This window comes from Chanodichthys erythropterus, chromosome 10, assembly GCF_024489055.1.
Source record: "Chanodichthys erythropterus isolate Z2021 chromosome 10, ASM2448905v1, whole genome shotgun sequence".
In the NCBI taxonomy this organism is placed as follows: Eukaryota; Metazoa; Chordata; class Actinopteri; order Cypriniformes; family Xenocyprididae; genus Chanodichthys; species Chanodichthys erythropterus.
The window spans coordinates 38,325,155-38,344,286 of record NC_090230.1 but is presented as its reverse complement, the minus strand read 5'-3'; the positions used below and the strand labels follow the sequence as shown (position 1 = coordinate 38,344,286).

Genomic DNA, 19,132 nt, shown 5'->3' with positions numbered 1-19,132 from the left:
CAGACAGATAGATAGATAGATAGATAGATAGACAGACAAATGATAGATAGATAGATAGATAGATAGACAGACAGATAGACAGACAAATGATAGATAGATAGATAGATAGATAGATAGATAGATAGATAGATAGATAGATAGACAGACAAATGATAGATAGATAGATAGATAGATAGATAGATAGATAGACAGACAAATGATAGATAGATAGATAGATAGACAGACAGATAGACAGACAAATGATAGATAGATAGATAGATAGATAGATAGATAGATAGATAGACAGACAAATGATAGATAGATAGATAGATAGATAGATAGATAGATAGATAGACAGACAAATGATAGATAGATAGATAGATAGATAGACAGACAGATAGACAGACAAATGATAGATAGATAGATAGACAGACAAATGATAGATAGATAGATAGATAGATAGATAGATAGATAGATAGATAGATAGACAGATAGACAGACAAATGATAGATAGATAGATAGATAGACAGACAAATGATAGATAGATAGATAGATAGATAGATAGACAGATAGACAGACAAATGATAGATAGATAGACAGACAAATGATAGATAGATAGACAGACAGACAGACAGACAGACAGACAGACAGACAGACAGACAGACAGACAGACAGACAGACAGACAGATAGATAGATAGATAGATAGATAGATAGATAGATAGATAGATAGACAGACAAATGATAGATAGATAGATAGATAGATAGATAGATAGATAGACAGACAGATAGACAGACAAATGATAGATAGATAGATAGATAGACAGACAAATGATAGACAGACAGACAGACAGACAGACAGGCAGGCAGACAGACAGACAGACAGACAGACAGACAGACAGACAGACAGATAGATAGATAGATAGATAGATAGATAGATAGATAGATAGATAGATAGATAGATAGATAGATAGATAGATAGATAGATAGATAGATAGATAGATAGATGGACGGACGGATTGACAGACGGAAAGACAGACAGATAGACAGACAGATAGACGGACGGACAGACACAGATAGACAGACAGACAAACAGATGGACGGACGGACAGACAGACAGACAAACAGATAGATGGATGGATGGATGGGAGGGTGGACGGATGGACAGATATGTCTCTTATGTGGTAAATTAATGGTACACAATTATTTCCTTCAGACAGCAGCCTGTGAGAATCATTCAATCAGATAAGCTCTAAGTTGTAATTAAGCACCTGTGAATGAGTGTTTTCTAAACCAGCAGCTGTGGCTTGCAATGGAGTCTGGTTAAACATTGATGCAGGAGGCCGTGCTTCAGCGTAGGAAATACACACAGCGGCTCCAAATCTCCATCTCAACCTGCTGAACCTTGCTGACCCCAGTACTTTGTCTTCCTGGAAGACCAAACCATTTCCTGTGTGTAGTGGGCTGTAGTTAAATCGTAAGGAGCTTTCTGGGCCGCCTCCAAACCCCCCTGCCCTGTCCACCGGCACAGTCCAGGATATCAGAGGATGTGAGACAGACAAACGACCGTTTGTACGGTTTAAACGTTGACCTCGGTTCAGAAGTGAGACTTGTGCATTTGCCCTCTCTTCTGTTTTGAAGCCAAAAGGAAATCGGGGGTTACTGGCAGTTCAAGCATGATAAGCATCTCTGGATGGAGAAGTTCACATGGAGGAAAGGTTATGTGAAGTTGAAGAAAAGAAACCTCATTAGAGGATTAAGGAAGTGGGAAGACGGCAGACAAAAGCCGCTCCCTCAGAAAGAGCCTGGAAGTAGAAATATGCAAGTAAATGTAAAATCACAATTATTATGCACTTTGCAGCAGCCCCTAAACTACTGACATTTTCATCACACTTAAAAATGTCTGAATGTCATTGTGTTAGATAAAAAAAAAATATCAAAGAAAGTGGCTTCTGCAAAAAAAAAAATCTGCTAGACATTTTCTCACAACTAACTTTATTTTCTGAGTCAGTTTAGCAAAGATTGCATATATTATACAGTATCTGTTGTATTTTAAAAACCTAACAATTCCATTTTTAAAAAATATTTTGCATAATATAGTTTTTCTTTCTTTAGACTTGATATTTTGTTTAAACTATATATAACTATATATATATAGTTTTAATGAGCTACTACAATGGGAAAATACTATAATCCATTGGTGCATGCAACACAACAATTTTGGCTTGAAATGTTTATTCTGGCATTTGTTTTAAGTGACCAGAAAGGAAGTACAAATTTGAGATCAATGCGTTTCTCTCACAATGGTTGGACAAGGCACTTCTCAAAATGGAAGCCAACTACCTGTTTTCCCATAATTATGAAACAATGTTTTCCAAATCCTCCTTACCATCTCTTTCCTGCCATTGTTGAGAACTGGCAGTCATGCAAATACCAGTTTGGAAAGTCTTTTTATATATATCTTATGATTTGGAGTCAAAGACAAGGAGATGATGGTCGTAATGAATGCTTGTAGTTCAAATGTAAAGTGTTGATTAACCTTTTCACACTTAGTTGCCTGGAGATGTTCTGTGTACATCTGAGCAGTTTAAACTGCTGGAAAATAGTAGAATAAAAATCTTGTTTTTTGACATGTTCACCTGTAAAATACACGACAACAGTGGTTAAATATTTACTTCTGACCATGTAAGGTTATGTATTAAAAAGCTTTTCCAACACATTGTAACCTTGGATATGTAAATATAGGTAAAAGATGACAAACCATCATTCATTTCTGTGCATTTCAATATTTTATTATGCTATCAGTGCAAATAAACACCAAAGACCATAAGAAAACTAAAAGGCTCCAGTCAACATAGGAGTATATGAAGTTTTTTTTTTTTAGTTTTAGTTATTCACAATGCAGAGCCACAACACTGCAGAGTGACTCTAAAATAAACAATTTTGTTTTTTAGTTAGTTTTTTAAAAAAACAAAACAAAAAAACAAAACAAAAAAACATCCAGGAAAAAAAAAGAAACAAATTATGCACATTTTTTCCTCAGGTTTGAGCACTGGCTCAACAGTTTAGGACTGCATTTGCAGATAGATGATGGTTTAAGTACCCATCTCTCCATGATAAAAACATCTATTTTAAGACTTGACATTTCCCTTAACACAGGGACTCCCCATGCGTGTGCATGCTACAGGCAGCAAAGAGCCTCGGACAGAGCAATAGATGAACAAAGATTATCGTTAGCACAACACAGACATGCAGAAAAGTGTCATCCTCCAGTACCCTATGTACACTATTACGGTTTTCATATGTACACTGCAAGACGTTAAAAACTTTTTTTTTTATGTCTTGAACAATACAAAATAGTAATCTTGAAAGCAATATTTACATAAATTTATGAATCGTACAGAGAATGTGGAATAAAATTTGATTTTTTTTGTAGGATAACGTTTAAGACTCGAGTGATGGGCCTATCTGTAAAAAAAAAAAAAAAAAAAATGATTTTACAATAAACAATGTAAAAAAGAAAAGATTTAGACTGAATTCCAATCCCTTCTCACAGTAGAGCGTCTGATTCACACAGTATCCTGGAACATTTACAGTCCATAAATATTATTCATAATTAACCGCCACAGCTTTGGTGGACATACAGTATCATCTCTTTCAAAATTCCTAACACCGTAAATGTGTGAATGCTACATACAGGATAGTTAGATAGAATACAAAACAACAAATTATACAAAATTGTAAAAAGATACATTTCATTGGCTAAAAATATGACACTCAGCTTTATTGTTGTTGTCGTTTTTAAACGTCATGCCATTATCACCACATAACTGCTATAGTTTCATTCCAGATGAAAAATAAAGCACTGTAAATCTGACTAAGTTACGATTGTGGAACATTCCAATAAATGTTGTTACCGTTTGATCACGTGAAAACCCTCTTGACCTCAGCTAGCTTTACAAGAAAGATACCTGATAGATTACACTGCCATTCCTTTAAATTCAGCTGTAAGAAAATATACTTTATAGTTGGACATTTCAATGCCACAAATCCAATATTGTGCTTAGACTGTACAATTTTCTTTGCCTCAATAAAATGGAAAGGATCCTGATTTGGCTGTAGATAAATATAGTGTGAAATTAGCAGTAACATTTCTGGATTCATCAATAATACACGTAATTGGATGTTCTTCATAAATATTTCAGTTGTGGAAGGAGAAAAAGCTTTTTGTGGTGGACATTTTACATTGTGCTGAACAAAGAATGTAGCTTAGCATACATAAAAAAAAAAAAAACATTCAAAGATGTGTATGCAAAATAATGATAACATGGAGAATCATGTGACCATTTCATTCTGACATCAAAAAAACAAAACAAAAAAAAAATCAAACAAATATACAAATGAAATCATTTCAAGCAGTGTCAGACAACCAAACGTGAATGACCATGTTCCATGGATAAATTTATTCAGTTTCTGTTTTAAGATGAAAAAACATATTATAGACAAATACCATACATGCAGTTCTTCAGATTCTCTCCATCTTTGGCAGTTCACATCTACCATTTTTCCACAGAACCGTTTAGGCTCTCTTCTCTCTGGCTATGAGTCTGTCTGTGGACTGGAGAGTTTATTCTGTGCTCATAGTCATTGTGCGGCTCCACTTTTGCACTATTGACACAGTGGGCTGGCTGCACCTGATCCCGGATCTCAGGTCTGAGCTGACCATTTCCCCGCTGAAGCATGTAGTAAAGAATCGGATTAGACCTGGTTAAAGGGGGTGAGTCTGGACTGGATCTCTCCTCCCTGCTAAAAGTTTCTCCATGAGACCCCTCAGGTTCTTTTTTAACTGGTTTAGGACTGGCTTTGGGAGAGGAGTTAGCCCAGACTAACGACCCCCCTGTGGTATCAACAGGTGTGGGTGCCATTTTGGGACCTGCACTGAGAGAATAGGGGTACCACGGCAAGTTTGACAACTCGTGAGGGAAACCAGACTGGGATAAGTTCCCATTGGCTGCACAGTTTGCCTGAAGGATGAAGGGACTTGGCGCCCCTCGAGGCTGGGTAAGCTCCTTCAGACAGTTCTCTGACAGAAGGAGTTGCTTGAGAACATTGAAGCCTTGGCTTTCTCTGGAGAGAGAAGTTTTGCTCTTGGGACTCCCAACTACCTCCTCCTCTTTTGGTTTTACTAGGCCTCTACCATTAAATTCAGGTGTTCCAGACACAAGATTGTCACTAGTGGTATCTCCAGACGATTGACAAAGTTCATCACTTAGGCGCTCTGCCAGTTTTCTTTTTTTAGGGACGGGGCTCTGAAAATCCATTGGCTCCTCTTTTACAGAGTTCCTGAGGTGCCTAGTGTGTGGGTTTGAATGGTAGGTAGCATTCTGCTGCTTCAAAAGCTGGCTGAGAAGTCCAAATTTAGCAGCTGTTTCTGTAGGACATAACTCAGATTTGATTGTGTCCTGTGCTTCAGCAATGGGTGAGTGTTGTAATGATCGCCTCTGATGGTACACCCCATCATCAGAGCTGTCTGATGAAAAATTCTCCTCTACTGGCTCCGTTTTGATCTTATGGTCCAGTGAAGGCTTGTTCAAACTGATACAGTTGACGGAGCCTGTCTGAGGCTTCTCCAGCCCCCCTGAGGTTACTTCGAAGAATCTGTGCCCACTGGTTCTTTCTTTCTGGGAAGCCGTTCCAAGCAGAAGCTGCAGTACAGTGCGCTTCTCAAGAAGGTTTTCTATCTGTGATGACGCAGAGAGTGATTGGTTACATTTGTGAGGTGGGAGAGCAGGAGGGGAACCTCCATCTAGTGCAGAGGCTTTGTTCCGCTTGTTTGGAATGACAAGTCGATCCAATCGGGCCTGAGGCTTGTTAAGCTCAAGTTCTGGGCTTTGCCTTCTGCTAGTCGCCATTTGAGAGTTTAAAGGAGGGGGAGAAGGTGACAAGTTCTTTATACCACTCTGGGCTAGATTCTGTAGTAGCTTGCTGGCACTGAACGGAGGCTCCACCATCTTTTCACTTGAGTGAGCTTTAGACTTGCACAGATCTAATGGACTGGACTGGGCATGAGGCGAGGGGAAGGAGTACGAAGGGGAGACCGAGCTGAAGGTAGCTGTTTGCCGGTCCAGAGGACTCAGAGTTCTGCTGTCCTCAGGTGTGCCAATCCGTTTAAGTGGGCCTGTAGTCAAGCTACCGATTATTGCGTCTGGCTGCAAACTAGGATTATCTGAACTTTTGTTTACCTTCTCATTTTTTCTGCGGTCCAGCAGTAACTGCATTAGAGTGACCTTATCATGGGATTTTACGTCTGGGCTGGTATCCAGATCTGTGGCCTCATGGACCTTTGGCACGGAAGTTTCCGGCTTCCATTTGTTTATGAGAGACTCTGTGAGCTCCACAGAGGGGGTTAATGAAGAGCAGGGCTCAGATCTTTGGCTAGGCACTCTGCTTTTCATGGAGAGGTCAATGGGGGAACAGCTGGAGAAGCTCTCAGCATCACTGCTATCTTTGGTCAGGCTGTTGTCCTGGTTGGAGTACTCGCTGTCAGAATGCAGGGAGGAGGCCTGGCTCTGGAGGATGCTGCAATCGTCCTCCAGGTGTCCGTTTCTGGTGAGCTGCTGCTGGGAGTTGTGATTATTGAGAAGTAGGAGCAAAAGGCTGCTGCAGTTCTGCGGTGGTCGACCGTGTCTATCAAAGGGCCGTCTCTCTTTGGGGGGTCTCATGGTGGGTGAGGAAAGGGATGGGCTTCTTTTGCTAGAATTTATCACTGCTGGGGGGAGTGTTCCGTTTTGAACATTTAAGGAGCTTAGCATGTCTGGGGCTGTTGTTGGCTGCCCCATGCTGGGAGGCCTCTTATCCTGCGTTTGTTGAGTAGCCATAGCAGCTAGCCTCTCGCTGGCTGATCGACTTGTTAATTGTGCTTTTAAGGCCTGTTCTCTGGAGTACTGCTGTAGATGAGCCTCACTGGACAGCAACAAGGCCAGCTGACTGCAAGCGACACTGGGCTTGGGTGAAGGGGCTGGACTGGACCTGGTCCGTACCATATTGGCAACAGCCTTGAGTCGCTCTGTGCAGGACATTGATTCTGAGCTAGTGGGCTGGGCAGAACTTTGAGAGGAATGAGGAGAATCAGAGCCTCGATTCTGGTTACTCTGACGACAGTAAGGCACGGTATTTTGTTTATGTTGCTTGCTTTTCCTCATGAGGCTTTTTAGGCGGCCTGACGCTGTGCCGTAACTCTGGTAGGTTTCCTTATCAACAGGAGCACTTTCACTGCTCTCCCTGTCGAGCGGTTTGTGGCTTTGAGAAATGTGCTGTGACAAGGCGACACTCTGCAGCCGAGAGCTGAAGGACTGCAGCAGAGAAGCCAGCAAGGTGCTCTCCCCCTGCCCAGAGCCATCCAGGCTTCCTTTGTAGTGCTCCCTTCTCTGTCCATTCACTTCCACTACAGTGCCTGATCTTTTTTGGCTGTCATCTTCATTCCACGCTCCTGAGCGAAGCAGTCTGGCTTTTTTAAGGTGCTGCGAGACAACACTAGGTGGTCTACCCTTGTCTGGCGAGGGGGAGCCATGACTGGGGAGCTGAAACACCCTAGTTAGCCTGTTGGCATTCTCTACATTGTTGTGGACAGGTTCTGATCTCTGTGTGGCAGTGGCAGCAGGCCCAGTGGTGACCGGATGCATTAGCAAACCTTCCAGATATGTTAAAGCAGCAGAATCCTGGTGAGTTTCAGGGCCAGACTCCACCCCATGAGTCATGTTCAACAGCAGGATGCCCTGGTGTGGTGTTTTACAACTACTGAAAATGTCTTAGTAAGATCTGTGCCATAAATGATGAGAGCAGAGAACTCCAGCAGTGCTTTGGATTTCGTTCCTTTCAGTCAATAAGTTTTACATATAGGACCAGAGGGCATTCGTAATGTCAAGCACGACAACCCAACTGACATTGCTGTGCATTCAATGAGTAAATCCAGACTGCTTTAAAATGATGTTGTGAGTACAATCAGAGGAATGAGGAGGTTTCTCTGTCCCAATGAAGCATACACTCTATATTTGGAAGTTCTTCTGGGAGAAACCAATTCACTGTTTGCTCTTCTGATCTCAGACGTGGCCACACGGGAACCTACAGCACAAGAAGAGAAAACACTACATGAGTGACAGGCGTCAACATTCCAGCATCATCAAAACAACCACTGTAAACTTTCTTTGAAGTCGCTGTCAAAACCAATTATCACAAAAGAACTAATTAAATTCAAGCAAAAAAAGAGAAAACTTCAGAATGAACACAAAGCTTTTTATAGGGACTCTAGCAATTGTCATTCAAAATGCTCTGACACCCATCTTTTTTTCAGATGCCTCTTTAGGACCTCACAATGTTTGTTCTTATGTAAAGAGAATGTCAATTTCTTCCTATGAGGCTGGGCATTCACCACAGATTAAGGAGAGTAAGGTTTCTTAATTATAAGGGAACCCATGGACTGGGTTTGCTCATACAACATCCAAAACAAATATATTTGCTTAAAGTTTGTTAGTAGTAAGGACATCTTCTCGCCTGCTGTGCTTAAGCATCTTTAAAAAATGAACACTATATTGACACTCACAAAATGCTGTAATGCCAAAATTCACTTTTGACAAAGATAGTATAGAATTTTGATACTAGTCATTTATTGGTCATCCACAGCCGTTATATGAAAATAATTATCAACTTATCAGTATCAGTCAGAAGTTTAATATCGGTGCATCCCCAAGTAAAACATTAAAACAAGTAACACAGATCTGCTCTTTTTGATAAGTACACTCTCTTTCAGATATGAGCAAATACCAAGTTATATTATGACTGAAAACTATTGTTCAATCCAGAAAAACAAGTTTTAGGATAACAATCTAAATAATACATTTTCCTCTTCCACAGATATGACAGTCTACCTGGCATAACAGGACCAAAGAAGTGAATACCCGTTCAAAAACGGCTGTCAGCAGCCCCTCATACTCGGGCCAGTAGTGGCTCAGAAGGGCTGGCAGGTGTAGAGGGGCACACATGGCACACCTGTCAGACCGCTCCTCCACAGAGCCACAGCATCAGATAACATGACAGCACCGCTGGCTGCTCGCTCGATGGGCCTGAACCCTGTCAGAACTGCTTCCATAAACACTCCTGACTTCCCACTGTCAGGGCCACCATCACAAAGGTTAATTAATACAGGATTCCAGCTCCCCTAAAGCAGTGCTCAGCTGCCAGAGAACATCTTACCCTCCATGTCCTGCCCCTTCAGCAACGGGGTAACGTGTTTCAGTGGTTTGCTGAGGAGTTAAGCTCGACCTTGAGCTGGGGATGCTGTTACAGCAATTCAACAACATGCTCACGCCTGGAATATCCTGAATGTGCTGTAGTAACTTAAGATCCTCAAGATGACGTGACAGGAAAATCCTGCGAGAATCAGCACAAGGTCACACGCATTTAAATTTGATGCAAACTGCATTAAGTTGCAACGGTTGGACGCGACAAGTTACTGCAAGGACAGCGAGGAGGAAAACTAATTCATTAACTAATTCAGTCTCAGTTACATTATCAGCCTGGGCCACTGACCTAAATTTAACAACAAAGAGGGCAACCTGCTAGAACGGGGCCATCTGACGTCTCACGCTAATCTTAATGGGCCAGATTAAGATTAATTTCCGCCAATGGCGATGCTGCTACCCAACAAATAAAAGTTCAAACTTGAGACAGACAGAGATAAACAGAAGATAAACAGACAGGCTGAAAAACTGGACCATGAGAACAATAAAGTAAACACATCATTCAAGACAAATCAATATTGGTCTACAATCGGATCAGGCTAGATTAGATCTTGTCCATGAAAACAAAAGGAAAACTAAAGGGATAGTTTAGCCAAAAATGAAAATTCTGTCATCATTTATCAACCTCATGCCACTCCAAACTTGTACAACTTTTTCCTCTTTTTGTAATCCACACAATGAAAGTCAGTGGGGTCCAAAACAACAAGATCACACCACACTGACTTTAATGGTATGGGCAAAACAAAAAGAAAAGACAAGACAGGTTTGGAATGATATGAAGGGGATAAAAATTGACAGAATTTTTCATTTTTTGGTGAATGATTCCTTTAGAGTCTAACAAGAAAGACTATGAATAAGTATATGAATATTTATCATTTACTATTATTATGAGAGGAAGCAGGCATAGAAGGGACGGGAAATACGGGTCTAAGATTCGATCTCACAGCAAGATTCGTCTTTCCCGCACATGACCCTGCTGAACAAGAAATACAAAATATGTTTTCTCTCTCTTTTTCCCCTCCATCTCTCTCCCTCCAGCGGTCCACAAGTGATTATCCATTATCTCTGACAATGTCAAACATTCACACCCAACAGCATTTTAAGTGATTTCACTAGCCAGTGGTGAAGGGAACAGCGGCAGACAGGAAGCTTTATCATGGCAGGGCGTCTCTCTTTGCTCACCCAGACACCACGAGCAGGAAGGTCAAACCATCATCAGTGGCTGAGAGGCAATTTCCCCTGAGGAGCTGGACAAAATATGGCCTTAACTGTGAACGCCTAACTTCTTGACGCAAATGTCAGGGATTTGATATCCAGAGCAAATCGCTCACATGTGGGGTATGAAATTAATTGGAATCCAACTCAACCCACAAAGTACCCTAACAAAAAAAGGTTAATGAATGAGCCCCATTATAAGGAACCGTAATCCATTTACACCATTTAAAATGCATGATTAAAAATAGGGTGAGCCGCAGGAACTGTGCTGCGAGTCAAGGTCAAGTACGCATGAGTCTCAGTGCACGCAACAGCTGGAGTCCATGCAAAGCGCTCAGTGTTAATAAAAAGTGACAACCTGGTCCTTGCTGCGCGTATCGCTAATATCTGACACCAGACTGGCAGACGCTTCCCCGGCGTTAAAGGTAAGCCAAGGTTAAAGAAATCTTAAAGGAAAGGGAGCCGTGTGAACCGCTTTCCATCATGTTATCTTAGGCAGCTGGTGTTCAGCCAGGCTATGGGCGCTCACTCAGATACGGCGGACAGAATTTGTAAATCCAATATTGCTCGAGAAAATTAAATAAGGGGAGCGATGTGCTACCTAAACAAACATGACTAACGTCCACATCAGTGAACTTTTCCTCTTTTGGAGTAAAGCATAGAGCAAGTAAAACAGCTGCTGCGATGACAGGGAGCTCTGAAAATCGAGTCTGCTATAAATCTAAAACAAAGTCAATCAGAACAAACTTGAGAAAAAACAAAAACGCAGTTGACAGTGAGCTTATTCAAAAGAGACCAGTTAGTAAACATACACTGCCTACAGACTAAACTCAATGTTTTCATGACATTACATCCACCCCTCACCCCATGAAAAAGGGGGGGACAATATAATAAAAAATAAAAAAAAACGATCACATAAGGTCACTATTGCCTACAGTTCATTATAATTCTGCTGCTCGGTTCATGACAAGTAACTCCAGAACGTTCAAATTTATAAAACATCAGCATAAGGCTAGTAATTAAATTCAAACCAGAGATTAATTTTCTTAATCGATTAAGTGCACTTAACCAATGAAAACACAAAGCACCTGGGTTCCTCCTCTTGGCACATCATTCCAGCTGGCACAAATGTCGGCAGAACATGCCAACGAAATGCCACCAGAGTACAATTACAGCATCTCATTCACTCTGCGCTCTTATCACTGTGGCTGTAGCGTGCACACATGCTCCTGCTACTCGCAGAAACACTTTGACTCCACTTGCCAATTCCTCCATATCTACTCACCCGCTGTCTCTTTAATAGCAACATAGGCAGTTACAAATAGATCTTACCCTGTTCCTCAGTGCTCCTACAACTATACCACGTCTCAGGCCTAAAGATCGTTCTATTACTAAGTTTGAACTGAACTGAAGAGGAATTGGAATTGCAGTGATAGTAAGTGGAATTTACTGAATTGAAATTCAAAGAAATTCAAGAGGTAATGGCATTCGGGGAAAATGAAGTGTTCTTCCATGTTGATCTATACATATGTCCTTATGTGAGGCCTATAAAACTGTCAAACTTGGAAAAAAGTTTGTCTTTTATTAAATTTTTTAAAATCCTGCTAATTCAAATTCACAATGAAATTCAGTTTCAGTTTTTCAGTTGCATTTTCAGTTCCTTTCTGAATGATGCACAGCCCTGGTTTACTCTTCCCCACACTTCACAAGTGTTCAACACAGATATGAATTCCCATGCTCCTGCAGTCTTGCTCCAAAAGGTCACCTGAACGGATGAGTCAATTTAAAGCACACAAATACACAAACAATCTATTCCCCTCCCAACAAAACACCTTTAACAACCGCTAGAAATCTTCAAGTCAAGAACTGAAGCAGCAATCTTCACACATGCTAGGACTACTTAAGACAACAGTGTCCAAACTATAAGCTTTGTTTAATGACGGCTAATGAGAGTGGCCCTCCGTTTCGAAGGCGATGGGAGTGCAGACAGAGCGGGCGCCTTCGCTGCAGATCTCGGGAGGCTCAGACAGGTGAAGTGTGGTAATCAATTTGCTCTACCAGCAGGACTCCTCAGCAGAATACTAATGAATCTCTCTCTCTGCACACACACACACACACACACACACACACAAATAATCTCAATCACGCTCTCACACGTTCACTCAAACACACATTTCAACTATTTCCTTGAGTTGCTCTGGCTGGGGGGAATGAAAAAACGCCTAGGCTGATCACTGCCGCCCTCAAGGCTATGTGTACACGTCAGGGTACAGATTACATGGCTGTTCCACTCGACACTTCAAAATAGCTACGGGGGAAATCAGGTGAAAGTCAAACCTGGAGTACAACCCCAGCTGCACGGTCCCGTTTGAACGCAAACACACGCACGTGGACACACTTACAGCCAGAAATATACAAAACAGAAACCAAACACGCACCTGCGCCGCCACACACAGGTACAGATGCGTCCAAGGTAAACATTCAGAAAGAAACACATGAGCAGTCACCCATATAAACACTCAAGGGGAAAGGTATGTCAGAGGAGAAAAACTATTTATCACGATTTAGGGATAGAGCTGAATCTTTAATGCCCACCTCCCAGATTTTAACAAGGGTCATTGGGCATCTATAAAGAGTCATTACTTATTTTTTCTCCACTAATGTATAAAAAAGTAAATAAAAATAAAATAAAATAATTTAAAAAAAACGTATTGAAGGTGTGGCAACACAGGAAACACATTTAAATGCAGCATTTCCTGATTATCTTTTCACAATCAAAACAATAAAAGTGTCAAAATCATGCTGGTATAAACAAAATACAGGCCCTCTGGAATTCAAACATTATATAATCCTGATAATTAAAGCTCCAATTGAAATGGACACAGAAGTTTTTCCATCTTTTTTCTAATATACATTTCAGCTAGTTTGTAAAGTGAAGTTTGTATCACAGTTTCCCCCAAAATATTAAATTTTCATTATCGAAAAGAATTTTTTCTTGAGCACCAAATCAGCATATTAGAATGATTTCTGAAGGATCATGTGACACTGATGCTGAAAACAGTCATTTAAAATAATATTTCACAATATTAGGTTTTACTGTACACCCGTAAGACCTTCGTTCATCTTCCGAACATAAAGAAAGATATTTTTGATAAAATCCAATGGCTCAGTGAGGCCTGCATTGACAGCAAGATAATCAAAACTTTCAGATGCTCAGAAAGCTACTAAAATAGTTCATGTGAGTACAGTGGTTCAACTTTAATATTATAAAGCGACGAGAATACTTTTTGAATTTTTTTTTGAACTTTTTGAGAATTTTTTTGCACCAAAAACAACAAAATAAAGACTTTTCAACAATATCTATTGATGGGCTTCGCAGCTTCACGAATCACATTTTGAATCAGTGGTTCGGATCACTTATTAAACAGCCAAAGTCACGTGTACTATTGAAATTGATGTAACAAAGCCTCATTTGTCATGTGACTTTGGTGCTCCGGGTGTAGAACGACATGAGGGTGAGTAATAAATGACATTTTTTGGGGGTGAACTAACCCTTTAAATAAACCTGTCTATGATTTTTTATAATGCTTTTTACAATTTATTTATCTCTCTTTGCTTACATTTAAAAGTAAAGTGGAGAAGCATCAGGAAAGAAGAGGATGGGATCAGGAAATGACCAGAGGTAGATTCGAACTAACTACTAGGTCACATCTCTGAACAATTTTGGTCACTCTTATTGATATGACAGTGGAAAGATGACAGAAAATGACTGGCAGAAGGGGGAACACGACTTGAAAATGTTGAGCTGGATTCAAAATCACATCGCCATATGAGCCCCAGGGCTCAATGTGTGAGAGTACATGTACTAACTGCTAGGCCAAGGCTAACCACTGTACTGCTTGTCCCCTCTGCTCTGCAGTCAACAGGGCAGCGGTACAGTGAAGCCAATAGCACATTTTACATCATCAGGAATAATTAGCTTTTTACACATCGAGTGTCATTAATTGCCTCTAACAAGAGGACACAACCTCACCTTGGCAGTTTCATACACAGCTGGAGAATAGAAAGAGAAGCTACACAGGAACACACAGGAAGCTGACATCCTGAAGTGTGAAGACAGCCAGGAGCTATAAAACTAGAGTGAAAACCTCAAAAAGAACGGCAGAAAAAAAACAGGTTGCTGTAGCACTGCTGAAATCTGCGCCCTTGACACACTGACACTGTCATGTGACACTCTGTCATCCGCCACCTGGCAGAACCCCACCCTCACTTCCTCCTCCTGGTAACCCAACGGCATTGAACTACATCACACCGCCACCCCCCCCACTCCCCACGCCAATGGAAGGTAGAGAGGGTCACCATGTCCTCATCTGTAATCCTCTGCCATTCTTCAGCAGCCCGACTGGAGGAGGCGGCACCTGCCACAAGGGGAGAATGCCCAATTAGGCAGCTGTCACGCAAGGCAGAGGCTCCAAACTCATCCCTGTCGAACTGGAGAGCAGCTGCGGGTGCCAATTACAGCGAAACATTAACTGCTTCGGTTCCAGGAAGCCTGGGCAACACATGATGTTCGATGCTTCCAGGTTTCTAGCCTGCAGGCATTGTAACCTGATTACTGGCATACCCCGTTCATCCCACAGCAGATATCAAGAGCAACATCTACTCTAAAAGATGCCCAACATGGTAAATAGGGCTGATACAATCATATATCGATACACAGCATAGTCTAAAAGGCAATTTTTATCATTTAATATAAATGCATTTATTTAATATAAATGCATTTTTATAATTTAATAAAATTTTCTCTTTACAAATGGGCAAAATGTCGTTTTGCGACATATAGCGCCATATAGCGCAGTTCAAGTCCTAGCTCGTGGACCTTTCCCAATAACCCCCCCTCTCTTTCTCTCTCCCTCTCCAACTTTGCTTCCTGTCAACTTACTGTCCTGTCATAATAAAGGCAACAAACACCAAAAATAAATATTTAAAACAAACAACATTTTTTAAAACAAAATTAATCATTTTTAAGATTTTTTTTTGTTGCACTTTTTCCTTATTTATTATGATAGGACAGTAGGTAGACAGGAACTGAGGTGGGAGAAAGATGATCGGGAAAGGTCCTCGAGCCGGCACTCGAACTTGGGTCGCTGGAAGCACAACAGTGCTATATGCCTGCGCACTGCCCATGAGCATATCAGCGCTGACTATACTTTTTTAAAATAAAAATTGCATAAAAATTTAGCTATTTATCATTGTATTTGTTTATTTATTGTATTATGAAATTGACTTTGTTTTAATTTGATAAAACCGTAAAATGTTCCGTTTACTTTGGGGTTTACATTTTTGATTTTCAATTAATCCTTATATCAACTTTTACTTAGTTATTTGCACATTCATTTAATTTCCTGAATTAAGGAAGAAGCAGATAGGTGAAATAAGCGAAAACTCTGAAACTTGTATTTCAAATATGGCTAAATCCATACCGGAAAAAAGGTGACGCTAAACGTGCAACTGAACTACAGTTTCACTTTGTCAGACTTTTCACACAGTTTAAATCATGATCCAATTATGTAAAGCGTTGTAATGTATTGAATCACAACTTTTGTGTTGCAATACATATATTGTGAGGTAGTTTGCGATACCCTACACTAATGTGAAGGAAAGGTAATCTTTTCACTTCCTCTCCAACCTTTTTCTGCCAAAAGAGTGACAGTAATGTAACATTTCCATGTTTAAATCAGATCTTCACAGGCCTGGGGCCTCCATAATCTCCCTACTGTTAATTAAATGACGAGGGAGCGTAGGCGAGCCGAGAGGAAAGAGGGACAAAGCTGCTGGGTCTCCTGCCACAGCAAGACTCGTTAATATTAAAGATTTATGCTCTTCCTCTGCCATTGCCACAGACCTTTCTGCACTATGTGTGTGAGTGTCTGTTCGGGTGTGTGTTTTTAGGATAATGCACTACAATGCAAACTAGACGATCACTTCGGTCTCAGCAGTGTGTCAGGGAGCGCGGAAATTGTTGACAAATTTGTTGTGATTGTATAATTTATCATCTCAAAACACTTCTGTTTTGAGTAAGACGGAAACTAATCTGCAAGAGCGAAATGAAATGAGCTGGACGCCAGCCGGCAGAAGATTTACGACAGACAGAATCCGGAATCATGACAGTGGTTATTGATCATTTAGTCTCCATGGTTTCTCTGTTTAATCGAAAAGTCGCAAAATGGTGATAACGGACGCCTGAGGGACAGATTAGTTTAGCACAGATACCTCAAGAACACGACTGCTGTTTTTTTTCCTCTCCAAATGATCTTTTTTGAAGCCAAACATAAGGTCAACCAGGTTCACTCTCAAATTAAGCATGAAGTTTTATTAGAATCACTAAGGAATCAGGTTTTTTGTTATTACTCATCTCATGACATTTAAAAATCTTCTGTGGAACACGAAAGAAAGAATTTTAAACAATGAACTAATCTTTACCATGCAAATTTAAAGAACGGGGAAGCTTTCAAACTTTACAAAAGCATCACACAAGCATTCTAAAAGTAGCCCATACAACTCAAAATGCTGTAATCAAAGTCCTCTAAAGCCATAAAATTGCTTTATGTGATGTGCAGTCCAAAACACAAGTTGTTATTCACTTACAATCTGAGTCAATGAGGTGAACTTGAGAAACAAATCAGTCCAAATTGTGAGCGAATCATTCAGAACAGTTTTGTGAACTGGATGAAATGATTCAGTGAAAAGTTCCTGCTAAAAAGAATGAGTTATCCACAAATCAGAAAATGCTACTTTTTATTATATAATGAAAGAAAGAGAGGGAAAGTCAAGATTTTGATCTTAAATTTAGTTCTGTTCCTTACACAAAGGTACTGTAATTATTTCATACAGTGTTGGGGAAAGTTACTTTTAAAAGTAGTGCATTACTCCCTAAAAAGTAACTAACTGCGTTACTTGGTTACTTTTTATGAAAAATAAAGCATTACTTGTTTACACAGTGCCTCTGCACTTCCGATTTCTCTCAGCATGGGGACAAAGAGCTTTTAGTCAATAAATGGGAAAACGAAGTAACTTATTTGAAAAAGTAACTCAGATATTTTGTTGTAAATGGTAAAGTAAATGCATTACTAGTTACCTGAAAAAAGAAATCCGATCACAACTCGTGTTACTTGTAATGAGTTACCCCCAACACTGGTTTCAGAACACTATACAATGCAGAAGTCAAATGAACCACTTTTATGATTTTGGAGCTTGACAACTCCAGTGCTCTCCCATTATATTGAAAAAGTGGCTTGGAAATTCTACACAAATGCGTGCTCCCCAGAAGAAAGTAAGTCATGAACTAATCCTTTAAATGCTCTCTCAACACTAGTAAGATTCTTTCAGACAAAACTACTCAAACAAACTGCCGTATGACGTAAAGCAGGGGAATTTTACACTAAGCTCATGTATGACCACAGGGCACTAGGGCAGCGAGACGGCAGACTTAACAGAGCTTTAACTGTTAATCGCCGCAGATGCATGAGTTAAAAGCATGAGAGGAAGCGGTTAGCATGACCGTTAATGGCCAAGTTACGTTAAAACCTCTCTCCCTCCATTTCATCCAGATTTTAAAACCACACACACACCCTCTTTCCTGGCTGCACCGGAATATGTGGCACTACAGAGTTGTTTCAAAGCGTCTGAGGATAATCGAAGACAGCCCTTGACTGGCGCCTCAACGCAGCCACAATAACTGTGGTCGCAGGAAGACATTGAGGGGTTAACCGTGGGGTAAATGAAGGGTTTTACAGTGCCCCCATTCCCCCCGCCCTCCTCTTCCTGTTGTTGCTGAGAGTCACAGGGTGAGCGCATGTGACCTTGAGATGCATCGCTGGCACAGTCAGGGCTGCCTTGCCTCTAGGCGTCCTTGAACTGGATCTGCAAGACAAAAACCTTCACACTGCCAGATAGACATCTCAAATCTCCCCCCTACCACCACCACCCCAAACGTCTCTCTCTCTCTCTCTCTCTTTTCAATCTGCGTGCCTGTTATCTCCTCCCCAGTGGGGGAGTCTAATCTGAATGCTGGATCTTTAACCTTAGCACTGAACTCAGACAGAGGCGGAATTTCAAAATGTCTCACTGGTGTATTTTTAACCTTCTTCCACAGATTGTTTGTCTCCGTTTCAGGGGATTAGATGACTCTTCACGGCATCCGAGGCACTAGCCAGGCTGACTTGGAATACGTTTTTTGACGCAGAACAAGTTGACGTTCACAACAGCCCCGAACAAACTCTGAGAAGACATCCACCAAAGCAAGGAGAAAAAAGCTTTCAGTGAATAGCTGGACAAGCTGGTTTTGTTTTTTTATCAGCTGGAGTTCTGCATGAGTGTGTTTGTAAGAAAGATTTGTATCCTAGCATGTTGGCATCTGTAAGAGGCTTCTTAAAGGAATATTCTGGGTTCATTACAACTACAAGTTGAGCTCATTTAGCAGCATTTGTGGTATAACATTGATTACCACATAAAATGAGGGATGAGTTGAAATTATTTTATTTGAGAAAAAAAAAAAGAAGCAAAAATTGAGGTTGCTGTGTTGAATGGATGTGAATGGGGCCCAATTTTTCGACTGATTAAAAAACAGAAATGTTAAGATTAT

General features: G+C 40.7%; 1 protein-coding gene across 4 annotated transcripts in view; it reads right to left on the bottom strand.

Moving 5' to 3' along the window:
• Positions 1-2,757: 2,757 nt before the first annotated feature.
• nrip1b (nuclear receptor interacting protein 1b) overlaps positions 2,758-19,132 on the bottom strand; it is a 30,138-nt gene continuing 13,763 nt past the window's right edge. For 3 of the 4 annotated variants that reach the window (XM_067397637.1, XM_067397640.1, XM_067397639.1), the window contains exon 2: positions 2,758-8,098. In XM_067397637.1, the coding sequence (XP_067253738.1) occupies positions 4,534-7,734 (3,201 nt within the window). In that variant the 5' untranslated portion in view covers positions 7,735-8,098 and the 3' untranslated portion in view covers positions 2,758-4,533. Of the gene's footprint in view, positions 8,099-14,521; positions 15,828-19,132 lie in introns of those variants that run through there. The other variant, XM_067397641.1, reaches the window with a different exon arrangement.